This window comes from Cetorhinus maximus, chromosome 13, assembly GCF_964194155.1.
Source record: "Cetorhinus maximus chromosome 13, sCetMax3.hap1.1, whole genome shotgun sequence".
Classification (NCBI taxonomy): Eukaryota; Metazoa; Chordata; class Chondrichthyes; order Lamniformes; family Cetorhinidae; genus Cetorhinus; species Cetorhinus maximus.
In genome coordinates, this window is record NC_135891.1 from 12,906,317 (window position 1) to 12,928,125 (window position 21,809).

The following is a 21,809-nucleotide window of genomic DNA, read 5'->3' on the forward strand; positions in this document are numbered from 1 at the left end:
TTGTCAACCACTAACTCAGCCTTGAATATATTCAATGACCCAGCCTCCAATGGTCTCTGGAGAAGAAAATTCCAAAGGCTAACGACGCTCAGAGAAGAAATTCCTCCCCATCTCCGTCTTAAATGACAGGTCCCTTATCTTTATGGGCCCCCAGGTCTAGACTCCCTCATGAGGGGAGAATTCCCCTCAGATCTGCCCTGTCAAGCTCCCTTTGAATCTTATACGTTTCAATAAGATCAACCCCCACCCCCCACAGAAACTGGAGATTCCTGCATGGATTTAAAATCTGTGATGGCAAATTTCTGCCTTTAAGATTTGGGCCTCTTCAGGTTTGGGGCTGCAAGGTGTCCTGCCTGGAGTCTGGAATGTTCCTCCACTCAATCAGCCTGCGCCCTCCCGTCAGGCCAAGCTCTGCTTGGCTCCATGACTTTGTGCCTTCAGTCTCGTTCATTTAAAGTTTGTCATTGCATCATCTTCTCACCTGCCCTGACATACTCGGCCCCAGCATCCCACCTGTCACTTAGTTTAGGGCAGTTTCGGCATGACCACCCCAGGGCAATGAAGAGATTGCGCGGGGAGGGGTCTGCGAGAGGTCAGGTTAGCAAGATAGTCAGAGGTTGATGCAGACGAGGCAGTGAGATGAGGTGGAGTAAAGAGACAAGGGGGAATGTGGAGGGATAAAACGATGGGGAGTGGTGAAACAGGAGAATGGAACACATTGTGTGAGAGAGAGAGAGAGAGAGAAAGAGAGAGGGGAGGGAGGGAGAGAGAGAGAGGAGAGGGAGGGAGGGAGAGAGAGGGGAGGGAGGGAGGGAGGGAGAGAGAGAGAGAGAGAGAGAGGAGGAAACATGCGGGCAGAGATATGGGGAGAGGGGAAGGAGAGATGAATGTAAAATATATGGGAAAGACAGACAGACAGAAGACTATGGAAAGAGATGTGGAGAAACACATGGGTCAGACAGGGGCTATTGCTGAGAAAGGAAAATATCAGAGAGATGCAAAGAGAGAATGAAATAAGAGAAATGGGTGAGGTTGACAGTGACAAAAAGATGGGACTGACAGACCAGGGCAGGGGGGAGATGGGTGCATGGAATACAGATATCATACATCCTTGTCATCATAGCCTTAGTGGGACTATTGGCATCGTCCTGTTTCTTCCCTGGCTTTCTCCAAGGCTCCCTCAGTCCACCTCTCAATCTTATCCACCCATCAGACTTTACTTCAATTTTTACCCTCAATTTCTCCTTCAATTGTTGTCAGGAAAAGGCTGACGGGGTCTTTGTTTCCAATGTCTGAACGCGGCTGCCTTTCTCTCTCCAACTTTACTTAGCAAACCTTTCAGTTCCTGAACTTTTGATCTAACCCACTCATTTGTCTTTCTGTCCATTCAGATGAAGGGGAAAAAAAAAACGGCCAAAAACAAGGAACTTAAGTTATAGATAGAGATAGAGGGAGAAGAAATATATCCTGTATATAAACAAGTCTCTGCACTCACCTGTATTGAAGCAGTAATTTGAACTCTCACAACTCACGTAACCTAAGTGCACACGGCCAAAACAAGTGATATAGATGTAGAATTCGGAAATCAATCATTGGCCCCTCAGCCCAAAATAAAATTAAATTGGAAAGAATAATTTACTCCTGTTAAGGTTTGTGGGGAGTTGGGGCTGTGGGGGATGGGGTGATAAAACAACAAATTATCCAGTAGTTTGTTTAAAGAGATTTGAATGAAACTGCACTATTTCCATTCAGATAATTCAAATTTGGAGAATTAGACTGTAGAATGAAGCTGTAATGAATCTCTTCTAAATCTTTACATTATACAGAGTAACTGGTTTTGAAGCTGGAAGACATCCTGAGGCTAGGGAGTACTGAGCTATTGAAGCTTTCCTCTTGTGGATCTGTTGTCAACTCACCCTTTCAATGAATTATAAGCCTACCTTGCAAACCTTATTGCTGTCATATATAGCACACAAACTCACAGCAAACTCCCACCAAGGCTGCAGCCAGCTACTACATATAAGCTGTTCCAATAGTTGCACTGCCACCTGGTGGTCAGAACGACAGCAACATGAAGAAAGTCATGTTTCTGATCAAGCTGCTTTCACATTGGCACTTACCCAACAGTCTGGATGATTGCCCAGGTACGTCCTACCACAAAACATAGGATAAATGTCACCTGACCTGTCGTGTGACCTAACCCAGTCTCCCCCCTCAATGATAAATAAAGCGATGGAAGAAGTCGTCAATATTTCCACTCACCAATCACCTGTTCACCGACAGCATTCCTGACCTCTTCCAGGTCTTTATCAAAACCTGGACACAAGACCTGAATTCCAGAGGCAGAGCAGCTCCCCTTGATATCAAGTCAGCATTATGGCCAACTATAGCATCAAGGAGCCCGAGCAAAACAGATCAATGGGATTTGGAGGGGAAACCAATTCCAGTCGAAATTCCAGTTTTTTCCAAGAGAAAGCCCAGCTATCTCCCCATGACCTTCAATGGCATCACCTTAGCCAATTCCACCACTATCAACCTCCTGGGGGTCACCAATGACCAGAATCTTAACAACACCATGGCTACAAGAACAGTTCAGAGGAAGGGTAGCCTGTAACAAGTAGCTCACTTCCTCACCGTGCAAAGCCTCTCCAAGATCCACAAAGCTTAAGTCAAGTGCGTAATGTAATACTCACTACTTATCAAGGTGGCTGCAGCTACAACCACACCTAAGAAGCTCAATGCCCAGGACAGAGCAGTTCACTTGATCGGTGCTTCTGCCAGTGGCCTCAACATGTGCCCCTTCCACCATCATGGCTACACTGTTTCTGATCTACAAGACAGCACCTCCACCCCTCTCCAACCTTTACCGTCAAGAAACACAAGAACAGCAATGTCGTGGGAATGCTATCACCTTCCGGTTCAGCTGCAAATCACAAATCATCCGGAGTTTGAATGAAAAAACCTTGAATGCCACAAAAACGTCAGTGCAGGAGCACATGGACATTAAAACCAATCACTTGCCCTACTTCGAACACAACCCTCAGAAGCCATGCAGTTTGTTAATGTTTGAACAAACCAGACACTAGTCAATGTCTGATGAAATATAATACAATGGCTTTGGGAAGCAAGGGGCAGAATAACTTTCACAACAGGATGAGGGTAGAGTAAAGAGGAGGATGCATTTGTAAATCTCTACCTTAAATGTAGGCATCTGGTTGGCCTCAACGTAGAATCCCGGCTGCCGTCCTTCATAAAGGGCCCCATAATCTGGCTCCTGGTGGAGGGAAGGAGAAATCCAGTCAAAATGTTCCAGCTCCACTCATCATTTTCTTGTAGGCCAATACAGCCAAGAGGAAAACAAAACAATGGTTTGCCGACCAAACCCAACACCCCATTCACAACATGTTCTCATCTTTAAAAAGGAACTTTTTTGCAGTTTTCATAAATAACTGTATTTTGTCGTCAGCGAGATAGAGTTTTATTCCCAATAAGAGTTTGTCAATGAATCAGGAGGCTGTGGTTAGGATTACAAACCGCTGGAGATAAGCCTTGCTCCTCCCAGCCTGGCCTGGCTTGGCTCAGCTCAGTCCTTTGACAGCCCAGCAGGTTGGTTGCTCCACTATCTTGCTTTTTTTCCCTCCCCTCTCCCCCTCCCCCAATGGTCGTCCCCTCTTCTCCTTTGAAGTAAACACTGTGGCAATGCAGAGGGTGAGCGGGTCAACACTGTCCGAAGCCACACACTGACAAACCCATCTCATTTTAATCTGTTCTATTCAGTGGGTAGCACTTCTGCCTCTTTAGTCAGAAGTTCCACTCCAGAGACTTGAGCACAAAATCTAGGCCGATGCTCCAGTGCAGTACTGATGGAGCACTGCACTGCTGGAAGTGCTGTTTTGGGATGAAACTTTAAACTGAGGCCTTGACTTCCCTCTTAGGTAGACTGAAAAGGTCCCATTATTTCAAGGAAGAGAAGGGGAAATTCTGGTCGATATTTATCCCTCAGCCAACTAATTCAAACAGATTATCTGGCCTTTATCTCATTGCTGTTTGCGGGATCTCGTTGTCCATAGTTTTGGCTGATATGCTTCCTACATTACAACACTAGCTACATTTCAAAAGCACTTTGGGACGTCCTGAGGTTGTGAAAGGTGCTATATAATGGCAAGTCTTTCTTCTTTCTGTGGGGAAGTGTAAAGCCTTGCGGTGCCTCCTACTGAACACACAGTTGAGGTCAGTTATTCACTTTATGGGCAAAATGAGTAAGAACTAGAGGAACAGCATCTCCTTCAAGTTCCCCTCTTTATTGTCACTTGGTTGGTAGCCAGGAATTCACCACCAAACGTCACTGTGGGAGCTCCATCACAAGGACTGCAGTGGTAAAGCTCCACCTTCACCCTTTCAGGGCAACTAGGGGTAGGAAATAAATGCAGACTGGGCAGCAATACCCACATCCCCCAGGGACAGATTAGAATAAAATTTCATCCTACCACACCAGGGCAGTTCCACCTAAAAGCTAAAACTCCTTGGGGGCCATGGGATCTGGAGATTGCCAGCTGACAAAGCGAGGAGCTCTTCCAAACCTATCCCCAAATAAAATTAGGAACATGTACAAGAACCACTTTAAGATGATGTAATGTTTGAAGATTTAAGGTCCAGATGTGTAGCTTCAATTTCATTTATAAATTTAGGCTGCTCCTCCCTTCCCTCAATGAGCCTTTCCCTATTGATATCTGGGTCAAATCTCAGCCTATTTCATTACAATCAACCTGACTCAAAAAGATAGCAATATCATTTAAGTCAACAAGAAACGCACACATGGTCTTAACTGGGCCCACTGGTTTTAAAAAGGCGTCCTTTAAATGTTTGAAGTTTAAGAAACATTCAAGGTCAGAGTTGGGGGATTCCTGTCAGACAGGTCACCATGGCTGTAGCATGAAAGCAATGAAGGGATCGCCCCTTCAGAGTAGTGACAGGTGGTCTGTACATACTTACCGCTGTGCCGATCTTTTCCAAGGTTTCCTCATTTATCGGGTAGCGGAGTTTCATCTTCCTGTACAGCGGATTCTTTTCATAGTAGCTGACTAAGTCAACTAGGCTGTCAAACTCCGAACTCCCCAAGATGACGAACTGCCCTTCCTGCTGGACACGGCAATGCTTAATCTTTCCTTCAGCTCTGTACAGAAAAGGTAGCAAAGGTATTACTAGGCTCAGTGGTAGCATCTTTGCCGCTGAGGTCGAGGGTGCGGGGTTTACATTCTATACTTGGGGCACAACATCAAGGCTGATGGCGCCTTTCGGATGTGACATTAAACCGAGGCCCCGCCTATCCTTAAAAGGTGTCATGATGCTTTACGAGCAGGAGAGATCCCCTCCAGAGGTCCGTGAGTTCAAGTCCCACTGAAGAAACTTCTTCACTCAACTCGCTACCACAGGGAGTGGTTGAAGTGAATAGTATGGATGGATTTAAGGGGAAGCTAGGCAAGTATGTGAGGGAGAAGGGAATAGGTGGTTATAATGGTAGATTTAGATGAGAAAAGATAGGAGGAGGCTTGAGTGGAACACGAACACCAGCATGGACTGGTTAGGCCCAATGACCTGTTTCTGTGCTATATGTATCCCACGTAAACTAGCTGGCAAATTGGATTCACTAAATTGGAAAATTTGTGAGCTGGCACCAGAGAAAATGACCATGAAAAGAGCCATTTTGTCATTGAAACCCAAGTGGTTCATCCATGTCCTTCAGGGGAGGGAATCGGTCAGGCCCCACCCAGTCTGGTTGACATGTGGCTCCAGTCCACGCTTAATGTCCCCAGGGCAGTGACCGACAGGCAATATATGGGGGATTCGCCAGCGTTGCCCGCACCCCAAGAGTACATTTTTTTAGAAAACACTTACCGGAATGAGATCGCAAACGAATTGGGCTCATTCCTTTTACGGACAAGGAAGGCTCCGTCTCGTGGCACCCTCATTAGCATGTGCTCCGCCTGTGCACGTGAGAGGTTGGCATGGTACCACCTGAGGAACAAAGAGTGAAATTGGTAAGATAGCGTAAAGCCAAAGCAACATCCGTTAACCATTAAAGGCCAGGCCCATTTTCCCAGCCTGTAGGTATCAGAGCATGCACAGTGATGCAAACACTAATACTAAGCAAAAGAAAAATATTGCATATGCCGGAAATCTGAAACAAGAACAGAAAATGCTGGAAACTCTCAGCAGGAATGTAGGGGTTAACATTTTGGATTGATAATCTGTCATCAGAACTCGAATGAAAGAACATCCATTGGAAATGTCAACTTTGTGTCTCTCTCCACAGCAGGTCAGACAGCAACAGCATCTGAGCGTTTCCAGCATTTCATCTCAAATATGAAGAGAAATTTGAACATCGCCGTTGTTAGGAACAACGTATAACTTTTAAGTTTAATTTATATTTATATTTGTGTTTTAAGGAAGGTGGAACGTAGTTTTAGTTTCATTTAGCTTTTTTTGTGAGCTTGGTGCTAGGAAGTCTGGAGAGCCTCCTGGCAAAAAGGTGTGGTTTTCTGAATTGGTTTGTAAACATGCATTTTTACTAAGGTTTTACAACCCTTGACGTGAAGGGATGGGTTAAAAAGGGTTAGAAATATAGTGGAAAAAAACACGCAGTAGAAAAAAAACTGTGCTGTTGCCTAATGACAGGGGTCCAGTGAGACACAGAGAAAGACAGAAAAGAAGTTCAGAGTGTGTATGTCAGACAGTGAAGACAGAAATTCTAAGCTCTCTGATAAGAAATGCTGCAAGGCTGCTGGGGACTGAGTTAAGGGAACTCTTGTGTTTGCTCTGCAGTTGAAGTAATAGTGAATTTAATTGCAGTTTTGCGTGTCTCAGGGAGAAGTACCAGTTTGGGGGGGGGGGGATCTTCACTGGGTTTTCTGTCTGTAAGGGTATTGCTAGGATAAAAGGAATGGTGTGAGTTTGAATCATTTTCTGCCATTTGTATTGAGATCTTTCCAACTTTTTTGTCTGGTGTAATATAGTGCATTTTTTCTTAAAGAATAAAACATTTATTAAACATGTTAAAAGTTCATCAGCAGACTCCTGTGAATTTATTCAGTAACTTTCCTCCACGGTTTCTAACAAAAACAAAGTTAGGTTTATCAAGCCAGGTTTCACTCTGGGAAATGACTTGTCCTCTTTTTTTTTCATCATTCACAGGATGTGGGCTTCGCTGGCTAGGCCAGCATTTATTGCCCATCCCTAGTTGCCCTTGAGAAGGAGGTGGTGAGCTGCCTTCTTGAACCGCTGCAGTCCATGAGGTGTAGGTACACCCACAGTGCTGTTAGGAAGGGAGTTCCAGGATTTTGACCCAGCAACAGTGAAGGAATGGCGATATATCTCCAAGTCAGGATGGTGAGTGACTTGGGGGGGGATCTTCCAGGTGGTGGTGTTCCCATGTGTCTGCTGTCTTTGTCCTTCTAGGTGGCAGTGGTCATGGGTTTGGAAGGTGCTGTCTAAGGAGCCTTGGTAAATTCCTGCAGTGCATCTTGTAGATGGTACACACTGCTGCTACTGTGCGTCGGTGGCAGAGGGAGTGAATGTTTGTAGATGTGGTGCCAACAGCGGGCTGCTTTGTCCTGGATGGTGTCAAGCTTCTTGAGTGTTGTGGGAGCTGCACTCATCCAGGCAAGTGGGGAATATTCCATCATATTCCAGACTTGTGCTTTGTAGATGTTGGACAGGCTTTGGGGAGTCAGGAGGTGAGTTACCCATCGCCTGATTCCTAGCCTCTTGGAGCCACAGTATTTATATGGCTAGTCCAGTTCAGTTTCTGGTCAATGGTAACCCTCAGGATGTTGATAGTGGGGGATTCAGTGATGGTAATGCCATTGAATGGTTAGATTCTCTCTTGTTGGAAATGGTCATTGCCTGGCATTTGTGTGGTGCGAATGTTACTTGCCACTTGTCAGCCCAAGCCTGAATATTGTCCAGGTTTTGCTGCATTTGGACATGGACTGCTTCAGTATCTCAGGAGTTGCGAATAGTGCTGAACATTGCGCAATCATCAGCGAACATTCCTACTTCTGACCTTTTAATAGAGGGATGGTCATTGGTGAAGCAACTGAAGATGATTGGGCCAACGACATTACCTGAGGAACTCCTGCCGTGATGTCCAGTATTAACATCAGATGGGATCATAACACTGTGTTTATATTGTATTTTATAATCATCCCCAGTCAGCCACTGATGGTTTAACCCAGACCGAACATTGGTTGCCATGGTTGGGTCCTTTACATCCTTTTGTCACCAGGTGATGATGTCATTCTGCTAGTCTGTCCAGTTCCATCGTCTCTGCTGTTCTGTCTGTATTATCCTTTTTCTCGTGTTTTCCCAGAGTGAAATGTGAGTCATTAATGGGCAGAAACCTCCTCTGCTATTTAACTGATCAATAAAAACTTGTTCTTAAGTCTAGTAATGAAAAGAATAACCTATCTCTATCATACAGGACAGGAGGAGTATGGACGGTCACAGTGTCTGCACCAGCTCTTTGAAAGAACTATCCATTCATTTCCACTCCCCACTTTCCCCAGAACACTGCAAATGTTTCCTTTTCAATAAATATCAAATTCCCTTTTGGGAGTTATTACTGAATCTGCTTTTGCTACCCTTTCAGGCAGTGCATTCCAGGACATCACAACTTGCTGTGTGAAACAAAAAACTCATTTTGCCTTGGTTCCTTTGCCAATTATCTTAAATCCATGTCCTCTAGTTATTGGACCTCTTGCCAGTGGAAAACAGGTTCTGGAAATGTTGACATTGGCAGATTTCTGATGTGTATGAACTGGCATAATCTGGTAACTTGATCCGCTCGCACAAGACCAAGCAACACTCACTCTGCAACTGTTCACAGCTGCTCTGAAGATGAGGAAGCATTTTATCTCAAAACAATTTTGCCTGATCTAAATCGTCATTCCAGTAAATGCAGAGGCCGTGCCAGTTGACGAGGCTCCTATGGGGGATTGTGTTCACGGTCATCCTGGATACCTGCTCTCGCACTTCGATGCTACTGAAGGAATTCAGTCCTTGCGGGGAAACGGCTGTAGGCCGACAGCAGCAGTTTGTTGGCTCTGCAAGGGGGGTGCGTACAAATAGAACCTGTTCTGACTGTTGGTCTGATTTCACAACAGCAGAGGGCAGAGGCTGCCTGAGAGATAGATTCCATGGGCAGAATTTCCCGGTTGGCGTGCGGGGGCGTGACCCGCCCGCTGACGCGTAAAATGACACGGTGGCAGGGGGGGGGGGTTGGGGGTGGGGGGTGACGTCGGGCGTGCGTCCCGATGTCACCACGCGTCATTTAGATTTTCAGTTCACCGGGTGCGCCTGCTGAATTGTCGAAGGCCTGTTAATGACCTAATTGAGGTCGTTGTCAGGGCTGCCCGTCCAACCTTAAGGTGGGTGGGCAGGCAGGCCGGGAGCCCAGGCGGGCTTCCGAAAAAACATGAAACCTCATCCGCGGGCGGGATGAGGTTTTATGAGGGTTTTAAAAATGTTTATTAAGTTTTAACATTCAAGTAATTGACATGTCCCAGCTCATGCCAGAGTGTCACATGAGGGGACATGTCAATAGTTTTTGTTTTCTCCGTTCAGCACAGTTTTTAAAGTCGAAGCGATCTCCCTGAGGCAGCGAATGAGCGCAAGGACCTGCTCAGGGAACTCCCCCCACCCCCGCCTACACAGGGAGCGCACAGCGCTTCAGGGTGGATGTCACGCTGGGCGGGCCTTAATTAGCCCACCCACATAAAATGGTGGCACCCCCCCCCCCACCCCCCCAACTGGGGGCGTCGATCGGTAACCCGCCCGCCCGCACAAGCACCCCCCCACAACAGGCAGAAAATTCTGCACCTATTAAAATTTACAGAGACCATAGGTTATAGGTAGAGCACAGGTCAAAGGAACCCTGGGAGATGTGATGGGTAATTTCACCTGGGAGCTGCGTGCGCACTTGACCTGGGTCAGAAAGTTGGTGTGATAATGCTGGAAATCCTGTCAGGAACCTGCCCCCCTCCCTTGGGCAGGGCTGTCCCACTGAGAGCCTTGTAAAACTACCAGTGTAAAGCTACAGGGGATCATAATACATGTTCGAACACTGTAATGTAACGATTCTCAAATGTTTTGCTTCCAAGGCCCCCTTCCCATGTTATGAAACAATCCGGGAGTCACCCTGTAACACAATAAGTATTGTAAGATCAAACCCTAACAGGACGGTGAAAGCCAGTGAGTTGAATTAACCACAGCGGTAATGGCGGCTGGCACATGAGAGAAATGGAGAAATATTTAGGGCCCTGAGTGACTTTGCCCAGTTGACGTCAACGCCATAAATCTTCTAGTGAGAGAGGCAGCCTCCCTTCTCTCCTCTTCCCCACCCTTTCACAAATATCTGGCAATATTGACTCAAAGGACATGATCGCTCAGAATGGGCCTGTCTGACCTTCAGGGATGCAAAAGGCAACGAATAGAAGCTCCAAGTTTGAGGTACGGTGGGAAGCCGTGATTGTGCTTTCAGCTATTTTATTAATTTGGGTCGAAGGCATTGAAGGAGGGAATCACACCAGATCCTTATTACTACTGCAGGCCAGGAACTGACAAACTCTTTCTTTCCACCTCCCTTCCCCAATCTCACACCACGTGATGCACGCACTCTCTCCAATGATTCCATTGGTAGATGTACCTTCCAATGTGATTCTGAACCACACAAAGCACAGGGGGTTTGATCCCTGACCTATGCTGAGTTATCTGAGCTCTGCTGGCAGTGTCGATACTACAATGCCCCTTAGTGCCCCTGTTTCTTCTTCTCTCAATAGAAAAACCCAACATGGATTATGGACTTGCCACAGACTCGGAGGCTGGAGAATCTCTTTCTTTCCACACCTTCTGCAAAGTCCAAGAGTGAGGAATCTCTCTCTATTGGTGTCCCTTCCCCTCTCAAGCATTAGCTCCCTCCCCATTACAGATGCCAGCAACTCCTTCAAGGCAGTTCACACCAGGGCAAAGCGATGTTCTTCAAATGCACGGCTAGCTGAACCACACAATGTTGGGTTAATTTGTGGATTATGCCACCCACCACCCCACCAAACTCAGACCCAATGATGTTCTAATTCTTCCTATCTTATTTAGTAGCTAAATGCTAGGACCGGGGAAACTATTAAAAAAAATCCTACCAAGGTAAATCTATAGGAGTTGGTGAAACACAAAGGCACTTGTCCAATGATGGCCCAGGGTAAACGAAACCTGCTCATGCCCAGTCCTTCTACAGCCCACCGTCAGTCAGTTGCGCACATGCCAATATGCAGGGGAGTCGACTGATGGAACAAACCGAATAGCTGACCCCTTACCTGTGGTCCCCCTGCAATGCCACCACCCACCCCCGCCAACCATCCCCCAACTGAGAACCTCTGCTGAAATGTTCACTGTGTGCAACCTCCCCCCTAACAAGCAAATGCTTGGAACACCGAAGTCCCCTAACTGTTCTTGCTTTACTCGAGGGACCAACGCTGTACTTACTCTTTGCTTTCATGTGCGTTAGTCTGAGGTACCGGCTCCGTCAGCCGCATCTCAAATTCGTTGCAGCGAAGTGGTAACTGCTGATAGTGCGTAATCAGGGCGTACAGACTGTCAAACACAAGGTTGTCCGTCAGGTAGAACTTGGGGTTGCCCGCTTCCTGACGGGAATGGATACGACAATGCTGCACCTTTCCAGAGCGCCTGAAGGGACCGGGAAAATACACAAGACATTTATTTATTTTTTTTTTACTTTTCAATGTGTCATAGGTAAAGTTCACCATGGAATAAAGCTTCGCGGTCCGAAAGAAATGAAAAAATAGAAACCAATTAATCAGATCCTCTTCTGAACCACTGATACTTAATTGGTTTCACACCTCTTCGTACAAACCATCTCTGGCAAACAGTCCCCTTTAACACTTCTCAAATATCACACTTCAATTCGAAACCTTCAAATATACCCAACCTCTCGTATAAACCATCTGAATTACCATACCTATTCCTATAAAATGTCTTGGGCACATGATATTTCTTCCTATGAACCAGCTCCATTGTACCATGTTCTTCCTTCTAAAGAGTTTGTCATACCACACATCTCCCTTATTCTTTCTAATATGACACACCCCAAGAACCCATCTCTGGTACATGACCTCTTGCTCCACGAAACATCTCAGGTGTACCACCCATATACCAAACCCCCATAACCCCATCAGGAGTATACCATTCCTCTCCCACTTTCACACCTCACTAAACTATCTCTGTTATACCAAACTGCTCTCCGTAACACCCCACACTTAACCATCTTAGGTAGACTATACTTTTCACCATATCTCACCCCATTAACTCATCTTTGGTGCACCATACCCTATCTAAGCCATATGCCTCTTGTCAGGACTTACCAGAATGAGAGTGTGTAGTCACCCACAAATGTTTCGCTCTCACGCACCAGAAACGAGCCATTGGGGGCTCCTGTTTCAATGCAGTACTCCGTGAGTAGCCTTTCCGCGATCTGCCGCCCATCACGACCTGCACCAAGTTTCCCGTGGAACCACTTCTCTGTCACATGAAGGTCGGTGCCGCTACAAGGCTGGAACATTGAGCAGCATTAACACCATGGGGTTAACAACTGCTCACCCATCATCCTTTTACTCTTTCATATTGTGTTAGTGGAGGGAGGGAGGGAGGGAACTGAGGGGCTCATATGGCTTTCTCGCTCATTCTCCTCCCTCCAAGTGACATGTTGAACGTGGCTATTGTGTAACACTCACCTATTCAGAGCCGCACAATATTTGATAGAGTCGTAGAGGTCCACAGCACAGAAAAAGGCCCTTCGGCCCATCGAGTCTGCGCCGGTCAAACAAGAACCTAACTATTCTAATCCCATTTTCCAGCACTAGGCCCATAGCCCCTGTATGCCATGGCATCGCAAGTGCACATCCAAACACTTCTTAATTGTTATGAGGGTTTCTGCCTCTACCACCCTTTCAGGCAGTGATATATTCTATGCAGGTCAGGCTCCCATTGCCTTGTTCATAGTCATTTGCAAATGGGGGAGGGAGCCAAGGCTGGTGTGAAAGTTGGGGGAGGGCTACAAATCTCCATTCTCAGAATTTGAAAAGAATATTGAGAGAAATTTCTTTAAAGATGGTGCAGGTAATTTTAATCATTTTTCTGACAAATTTTGAAATGTTGACATCTTTATTGTGTTGCAAATCTTACTTCCAGCGATTAAATCCTCAGCTTGTTCAAGGATCAGGTGGCAGATGTAAGAATGCCCAAAAAATAATTTGTGAGGCTGTCTCATTGTTTTTTTTTTTGGGTACCTATCGCTGTCCACCCATTTTTGATTGCAGCTTTTCTGGACTTCCTGAATTTTCCATTAACTCTTGCGGCAGAATTTTGCCCTTGGCGGGGGTGCTCGGTGGGGCAGTCGGGAAGCCGGCCGCCGCCCACGATCGGCACTGTGCCCGCGATTTTATGCGGGTGGTCCAATTAAGGCCCTGCCCAGCGTGGAACGCGAGCGGCAACGCTCAACGCTGCCTGTGCGGGAGGGGGGGAGGGCAACAAGCAGGCCTAGTGTGGGAACTTGGTGCATTTGCGCAAAAGAGTGCTTCAATCTCCTTGAGGCACGGAGCTGCTAATGCACAAAAACTAAAGCACAAAATAAAAGTGTCATACGACATGTCCCCTCATGTGACTCTGTCTTTAAATCAAGTGTTAAATTTTAATTTTATTTGCTTTAGGAAATCTTATCCTGCCCGCGGGTGAGGTTTCCTAAATAAAAAAAATGCAAAGGCCGCTTGGCCTTTTCGCCTGCCCGCCAACCGTTAGGTTGAATGGGCAGTGAAAAATCCAGGACAATTGTTAGCTTAACGGCCTTAACAGGCCTTTCAATTGTCGGCGGGCGCGCTGCTGGCTCCCATGTGCCCCCGCCGGCCTAACTAACGTGGGGGCTATGTGATGACGTTGGGACGCTCGCTCGACGGCATCGCGTGTCACTCTACGCTCACCTGGGTCGGGAGCGCGCCTACCCGCAGAGCTCAATGTTCTGCCCTTGATGCTCGCTGATTGGTACATTTGGTACCCGCTCAATTGGAACCCATTGTTGATTGGTGAATCTGGGCCCGTGGGGCCCACAGATTTGCCTACAGTTAGGTGTCAACACTCTCACCATGGAATAATACAGAACAGAGGGAGACCATTCGGCCCATCGTGCCTGTGTCCACAAAGGTGGAGAGAATTGGATAAAAAGTCGGATCGGGCTTCCTTTTGTCTTTTCGTTTTAAAGTATGACTGCAAAGTTCAATCAGAGTTTACTTGTGCCTGGATCAGAAACATACTTCGAGGCTGAGCTGTGAAACTGAAATGATAGCGAAGAAAAATTTAAAACCTTCAGCCTTGTGGGTCAATCTAAGGTCTGTTTTTCCACATACCCTCTCCACCTTATTTTGCGCTCCTTTTTGGCTACACAGATCATGTTCAAACTCTCAGGCCCTACGTGCCATCGAGTTATGCAGTAATTTGCTGTCGTGTGCATTCTCGATGTGCTCTGTGTCTAACAGTAAGCTGTTTGGCACTCACCTCTCTCTGTTCTTCCTCATCTTCATTGGCTTGATTTGCTGATGTCTCCTCTGTATAATAAATTTTGCTGCTCGTAAGGACAAAGTAATGTGGATTCCATTCCTAGACAAACCCCAGGAATACAAGCAGGTTACCAAATAGTCGGTGCATCACACGAGACTCATTACTGTGCTAGCGACACTTACTTAAAGAACACACCCAGGCTATACACAGGCTGATAAGAAATTTTAATATAATATATATTCTTCATGTAAACAACATTTTACGAGTTTAATTCTCAGCCAGTGCAGACAGGGATGGAGTGAGCATGCAACATGCACCTAATCCTCAACCAGTACAAACTACAGCCCTGTCTCCATGGCACATTTTCAGGAAAGGTGGCCCCTATTTCACGCCCACAGGTCCGCAGAGCAAAATCGGGGCCATGACCCTCATGGTCAACCAAATCCTGAAGTGTAAGACTCAGTTACACCAACTCTTCTGTACGTACCCTTCTGCAATGCCACGTTCTTTAAACAAAAAACATAATAGTCAGAGGATGATTTTGATATGAAGTTTTGGAATGCCAGGCGGATCGGAAGGACAGAACACTGCGGCAGTTATAAACTCTTTGGTTTAATGGACGATACACTTCCTAGTGCGGTGAACCCTTTACACCGGAACCCCGCTATGTATGACGTGGTCCCGCTATAGCACGGAACTCGGGATAAGGCGGGGCCTGTTTTGGGCCCCAAAAATTTTCATGTGCAAAGCCAAAAATAGAACCACCATGGTGCTCCAAGGTGGGATATCAAGAAGTATCAGTCTCCTTCTGCATAGTCAGTCCTATGCACTGCATGTTTGACATTTTATCTACTGCAAAATGTATTCTTCTGTGGCAAAATTCAATATTTTCTGATGAGATTATCTTGCATATTTTAAAAGTCTAACTTTTCCTTTTTGTAACTTTATTTAACCCCAATTTAAATTGCACAAATAGATTAGAACAGCAGTGTACACATATTCAGTCCTCTACAATGTAATTGCCAAAACAGAAGTTTACAAGGAAATTTTTGACACTTTTCTCGATGAGGTTCAATGAGCGAACGTTTATTTTGAAAAGAATATTTAGTCAGAAAGAATGCAAACTCAGTGAAATATTTTCTTGTACAACGTACACAGGCCAAATGTTACATATCCATTTGGATCAATGTTCAAATTGTTATCTGATCCTCCCATACAGGAAGAATTAACACACCAAAATGTTGATTGAAGCGCTTACAGTTTTTTTATTTTTAATTGTAATCAAGTGGAACGCATCTCTGTGCCATATACTTTGGCTGACTTAAATAGTCAAGTTAATCACCAGCTTTGATTCAAATGCTTTGCAATGAAACTATTTTTCACCACTATTATAGCTATGAACATAGAAATTAAATAAGCCAATTTCCAAAGATTGGAACATAGGGGACTAGTACAGGACATAGCAGATCTATTTATTTGTATTAATTAATTTCTCCATAATTGACCCAAAACAAACCTTTACACAGTGCCTTTGAAAGGGGTTCATCACTGAGCGGTCTCACCTATAACCTGTTTTGAAGATATGGACCCCGTGGACAGTATTTTAGTGGGGTCCCAGTGCAGCATTCAGACAGACTGGAGTAACATGCAGGAGTAGCTGGTGCGTTGCTCACTGCATCCAAAGCTCCAGTGAGTGAATATAATGGATGCTATGGTATTGAGTCATATGGATCAGGAAAGGGACCCTCTGAATCCTTCAGTTCAATGATCTGAGAGAACTGGTGGTACAGAGCTTGAATCTTGCTGAAAAGAGAGACATGTTGCCGAAGCTTCCCATCTTGCACTCATCAGGACAAATGCAAGAATGACAAATTTTAAATGATCACAACAATTTGTACTGCATGAGAAAATGGTTGGCAAGTCTACCCTGATTAGCCGAGGCATTGCCATGGAGAAAGCAACGGGGCATCACAGGCTCCCCAAGCTCCTGGGTAATTCAAAAAAGATGCAAGACTTGACCATATTCCTTTTTGCAGAGAACCTGTCCCTGTCTATGAATTTAAATTGCTTCTAGCAGGTGAAAATGAGCCATGTTACATGGTCGACTGATCATCTTAAATTGGTCGTTAATTTGGCATTCTTGCATTTGTCCCATAGAGTACAAGACAAAAAACTTCAGCAACATTTCTCTCTTTTCATCAATGATCTGAGAATTCCTACTCTGGGTTGCTAGCCAGTGACTTCTAATGGAAGTGCAGGAGTGGGCATCCAGGATTAAGATTAAGCGCGATTGAGGTCATGGTCGAAGAGTCTCCAACACCACTCACTACAAGACTGAGCTACCAGGAAGCTGCTGTCTATGGGACTGAGTCACCAACTTCAGAAAAGCAGGTGTGGAAATTAGAGGCAAAAAGAGGGTAAGGAACGAACATTAGCAAACTAAAATATGAATATGAGTTTTGCAGCAGAGGTGCCAGGAATGCTCACGCTAGATTAGAATCTCCAACTCTAAACAATCGACAAATGAATGTAAAGTGTGGAATAAAATCCCAAATCTGGCACCTACACGGTTGATTGGATCCTCAAGGTACAAGATTCCATTCTTGATCGAGTTGCTGATGTCGTTCTCGGAGTACGTAGAGGTCGAGACTTCTTCATAGGCACTGCCCTCAGCCAGTTTCTTGTGCTATGAGAAAGGGGGAGATGTGGGGGATGAATAATGCAACAGCTTGGGCAATGATCACTCTGACATGTTATATGGGACAGTGAAGTGTCTAATGTACAGCAAAGAAAGCACCTCTAAACATAGAGAGGACACGTATCCTACTACACTGAGGAGAGTGAGCATTTACAAAGAATTAATCATTTTTGTGATCATCAAGGTGAGGGACATCACGGCTGGGAAATGAAACTCTACACATTTCAGATTAAGCACTCACAGTTCCGGCACAGCACAGCATACGCAGAATAATGATCCTTTCACTCTGCCCTCTAAAACGTTCCCTGGTCCAAACTCAAAAGAACATCCCCTCCCAGGACCCCAACCACCCCAAATCCCAGCCACCAAGCTGGCTAAATTCCTCATTATAACATAAAAGCAAAATACCGCGGATGCTGGAAATCTGAAACAAAAACAAAAATAGCTGGAAAAACTCGACACGTCTGACAGCATCTGCGGAGAGGAACACAGTTAACTTTATTAACTGTATCCATCTCCGCAGATGCTGTCAGACCTGCTGGGTTTTTCCAGCTATTTTTGTTTTTGTTCCTCATTATAACACCTCGATTTTAAAACCCATGATATGTAAAGCCTGAGTCTCCCCACAACTAGTTCCAAACCCCAAGATTTCTTCCCCAGTCAAAGCTCAGAAACCCCATCAAAGTTCAGCCAATCTTTTTTTAAAATCATTCACAGGATGTGCGCCTCACTGGCAAAGCCAGCATTTATTACCCATCCCTAGCTGCCCTTAAGGTGGCGCTGCTGAGCTACCTTCCTGCCCACTGAGTGTCTTGCTCAGTCACTCCTGAGGGCAGTTAAGAGCCAATCGTGTTGCTGTGGTTCTGGAGTCACATATAAGTCAAACCAGGTTAAACACAGCAGATTTCCACCCTTAAAAGGATATTACTGAACCAGATGGTGTTTACAACAATCTGGTGGTTTCACGCTCACCATTGCTAAGACTGTTTTTTTTAATTCCAGATTTACTTATTTAAACTTTGCCATGGTGGGATCTGAACTCATATCTTCAGATCATTAGTCGAGGCCTCTTAATTATTGATCTAGCAACATGACCAATGCACTACAGTTCCCAATCTTCATCGCACTGTCTTAGAGTACTACCAGCGTCCTCTACTCCTGGGCTCCAAAGCAGTAGGCAACCTCCTCCAAATTTGTACATCTTCCTTGAATTGCAATGTTTATAATAATCAGACATGCACATTACATCTTCAACCAATCCCTGACCTCTAAACTCCTCGCTCAAGAACCATTTCCTACTGCAATCTCCAACTAGATCCAAACTTTGTTTGCGTCTATAGAGAACAGCTTGAGCTGCATAACACATTGGCAGTGAGGTGCTAATAGCAATAGATTTGTCACAATTTTAAGCGTTGAATGAGTTATCATAACACTCACAATAACAGTGGGTTTTGTGGGGGGTGGGGCAAGGGGGTGTGGTGTGAGGGCGGGGTTCCCTCTGAAACTTATTGTTACCAAAGCACTAAATAAATGTAATTACAACAATACCCTTGCACGCCCTGACAATACTTAAAAAGGTACACTCCAAGGATGCAATGTGCCTGTCGGCTTAACGTAGCTTAAAGGGAGGAAGGAGTATGGTTTGAAAAACTGTCACCTCTCCCCACCCCTTCATTAAATGAATCAAAGCAAAGAGCTGGCATTAATGATGATGGCTGACCTTAATCAGGAATTTTCTCCTCAGCTGATTGGGCGAGGGAAGCCCGTCTGCAGTGATGTCGACCGGTTTGGTCAGCAGCATGTCGCCAAACACCTTCTTGAAAACGTTAGCCATGTTTCGCTGTTGAACGATACTGCAATGGTCCTCGATGGATAGGATCACAGGGTACCTGCCAAATAATCCAGGGAGCAAGGGTAAGATACTAAGAGTTGGTACACGCGGGCTCCAGGAGTTCAGACAGATTGTGACCTCTTCCCTCGCCACCTCAGGTCACACTGAATGATGGCCTCATCTTGCACTAAATTTCACACACCAGCTCCCGTGTTAATTTCTTTTACTGAACCCTTGGCATAGAAGCTGGGGTGGGGGGGGGGTGGGAAAGCCCGCTTGAGGCTGCCCTTCTACCCCCATCAAATGGCTGGCAGCCTCCCACAGGGAGCAGTGGCCACGGCTGGGATGGAAACAGTCCCCGAGGAAGGTATTTGATGATGGAGCGCGGGCTGTGACCTGAGTCCGGGATCTTGGCAGGATGAGGTTGGCAGTGTGGGGGCTGAGGGGGCAGCAGATGACATGTCAAGGGGGGCGCGGTTTCCACCTGGAGTGCTGGGCATTTGGCACCAGCCGCCCCCCGACCCTGGGTAAAATCCCAGTTGCAGTCGGAAGAGACTCTTATGTGGCCATTAATTGGCCACATGGGCCTCAACTGGCCCCTGGATGAGCAGGCCACCTGCTGCCTCTCATCATGCTGGTAAAATTGCAGCAGGGCGGGTAGACAGCGGGGACAATGACATTGCCCCAACCCCCACCGCCTGCCACCTCACCCCCGGAGGTTGGAGGGCCATATAATGTAAGTCACTTTATACTGTGACGATAAAAGCCCGGTATGAGCCCTAAGTTTTGCCTTTTAAACCTGTGACCCTTGCTCTGCTCTCATAATTTGAAGTAATTTTCCACATTTAACCTTTCAGCACCGTTTACAATCTTAAGAAACACCATCCAAACTCTGCTCAGACTTTCCAGGTCAAAGTGCCCAGGATTCTCCATGTTTTCTGCCTAATGCCTCCCTCCGAGAGCGGGCATCTGCCTTACACAGATTTACAGAAGATGCGACACAGGAACAGGCCATTCGGCCCAGCTGGTCCATGCCAGCGTTAATGCTTCACACGGGCGTCCTTCAGCCCTTCTTTATCCAACTCCATCAGCATCTTTCTTCCTCGTGTTTATTAAGCTTCCCCTTTAAACACACTAATGCTATTCACGAATTTCAACTATTCCTTGTGCCAGCGAGTTCCACATTCAAACTGCTAAGGATAATGAAGTTTCCCCTGAATTCTCTGCTAGGTCTATTAGTGACTCTTTTATCTTGTGGCCTCTAGTTTTCAAAATTCCCCACAAACAGGGACATCCCTAAATCTGCTCAATCAAACCCTTCCATCATGTTAAAGGCCTCTATCAGGTCACCAGTCGGACTTCTCTTCTCTAAAGACAAGAGCACCCTTGCATCCTTATCCAGGCCTTCTACGTCTCCCTTGTGTCTCATTGACCAGGAGCGGACATCCTCAAGATGCTGAGCACTGCACAGTTTGATCATAACTAGCTCTGATTTCCATTCTACTGTGTTATCTTTGTAAGTTCACCATTTTATTGGTTTTACTGACTGCTGCTCTGCATGAGTTAGATACTTTGACTGTTTTATTGGCTGGATCATTACCCACCTTATGCACTCGAGGGTAGAGTTGCAGGCCAGTAAAGCTCACTTTTAAAATCTTAACCCATTTCTACTCTATTCCTGCGCGTGCTCCTGTCACACAGGTGATAAAATGGATTACAATGTGTAAACATTGCATACTGGGGAAAGCTGTGCGTCAAACATTCATAGCTGAACTTCAGCCATCAGAAGTCCTACCCACTGATGTTTGGAAGAGTTTGGGAAACTAAAAGATTCTCTTTGGTTTGATGTACAGACGGCCAATTTCACTTGACCATTAGCTAGGCACTGGACAGGTGCGAGAGGATCTCAGAGCCCAATCTCGAGCAGCAGAAAACGTGAGCAAGCGGAGAACTCCCTCAAGAAACATTCTAAAATTGTATCGGCCTAATTCTGTAAAGCACTGGAGACAAAAGAGCTGGCTTTGAAGGCCTGTGGACTTTCTCGTACAACAGTCGTTGTATTTAATGAGCCATCAACATCAAGTGCCTGAAATCTGGACTTGGGCCTAATGGTGTACTTAAAGGCTGTGCTGAAACTGTGGGGAGGATGTTGTCATAGCAGCAGCAAGGGAAGTCAGCCAGCAAACTCGAAATATCCACAGATAGATATGTTGGATTGAAGGAGGCCTTTTTTTTTGTTGTTGTTACTAATGGACTCGTTCACCTTCAGAAGAGGCAAGTAAATGATGGCTTTTGGACAGAACTCTCCGTCACAGACGCTGACAGTCATTTGGCCAGGTGACACGATGATGGAATGCACCGGAAGGTCAACCTACGCAGAACGGAGTGGAGGTGCGAGGGCTCGATCTCGATCTCTCGGGTTAGGATCTCAGCGTCACAGCGGCACAAATGGAAGTCAGGAGGAGGGCAAAATTGGGGCTGACTTCTTAATAGGCTTGGTGGATATGACCACAGAGCAGCAATGGGTAAAGCGTTACCTGCCATGGCTGCTAAAGGTTAAGGGCAATCTGACACAGAATGAAAAAATTTAAATGCTAAAGGTTGGAATACGAAGAAGGATCGAGAATCAGAGGGCAACAATTTAAGGCGAGTGGCAGAAGTAGC

The 21,809-nt window shown here is 45.9% G+C and overlaps 1 protein-coding gene across 4 annotated transcripts in view; it reads right to left on the reverse strand.

Annotated features, from left to right (window-relative positions):
* plcg1 (phospholipase C, gamma 1) overlaps positions 1-21,809 on the reverse strand; it is a 153,273-nt gene that overhangs the window by 34,436 nt on the left and 97,028 nt on the right. For all 4 annotated transcript variants that reach the window (XM_078554975.1, XM_078554974.1, XM_078554977.1 and 1 more), the window contains 8 exons: positions 19,035-19,203; positions 17,183-17,302; positions 14,614-14,715; positions 12,432-12,619; positions 11,536-11,736; positions 5,896-6,015; positions 4,993-5,173; positions 3,197-3,274 (listed from right to left, as the gene is read on the reverse strand). In XM_078554975.1, the coding sequence (XP_078411101.1) occupies positions 3,197-3,274; positions 4,993-5,173; positions 5,896-6,015; positions 11,536-11,736; positions 12,432-12,619; positions 14,614-14,715; positions 17,183-17,302; positions 19,035-19,203 (1,159 nt within the window). The remainder of the gene's footprint in view (positions 1-3,196; positions 3,275-4,992; positions 5,174-5,895; positions 6,016-11,535; positions 11,737-12,431; positions 12,620-14,613; positions 14,716-17,182; positions 17,303-19,034; positions 19,204-21,809) is intronic.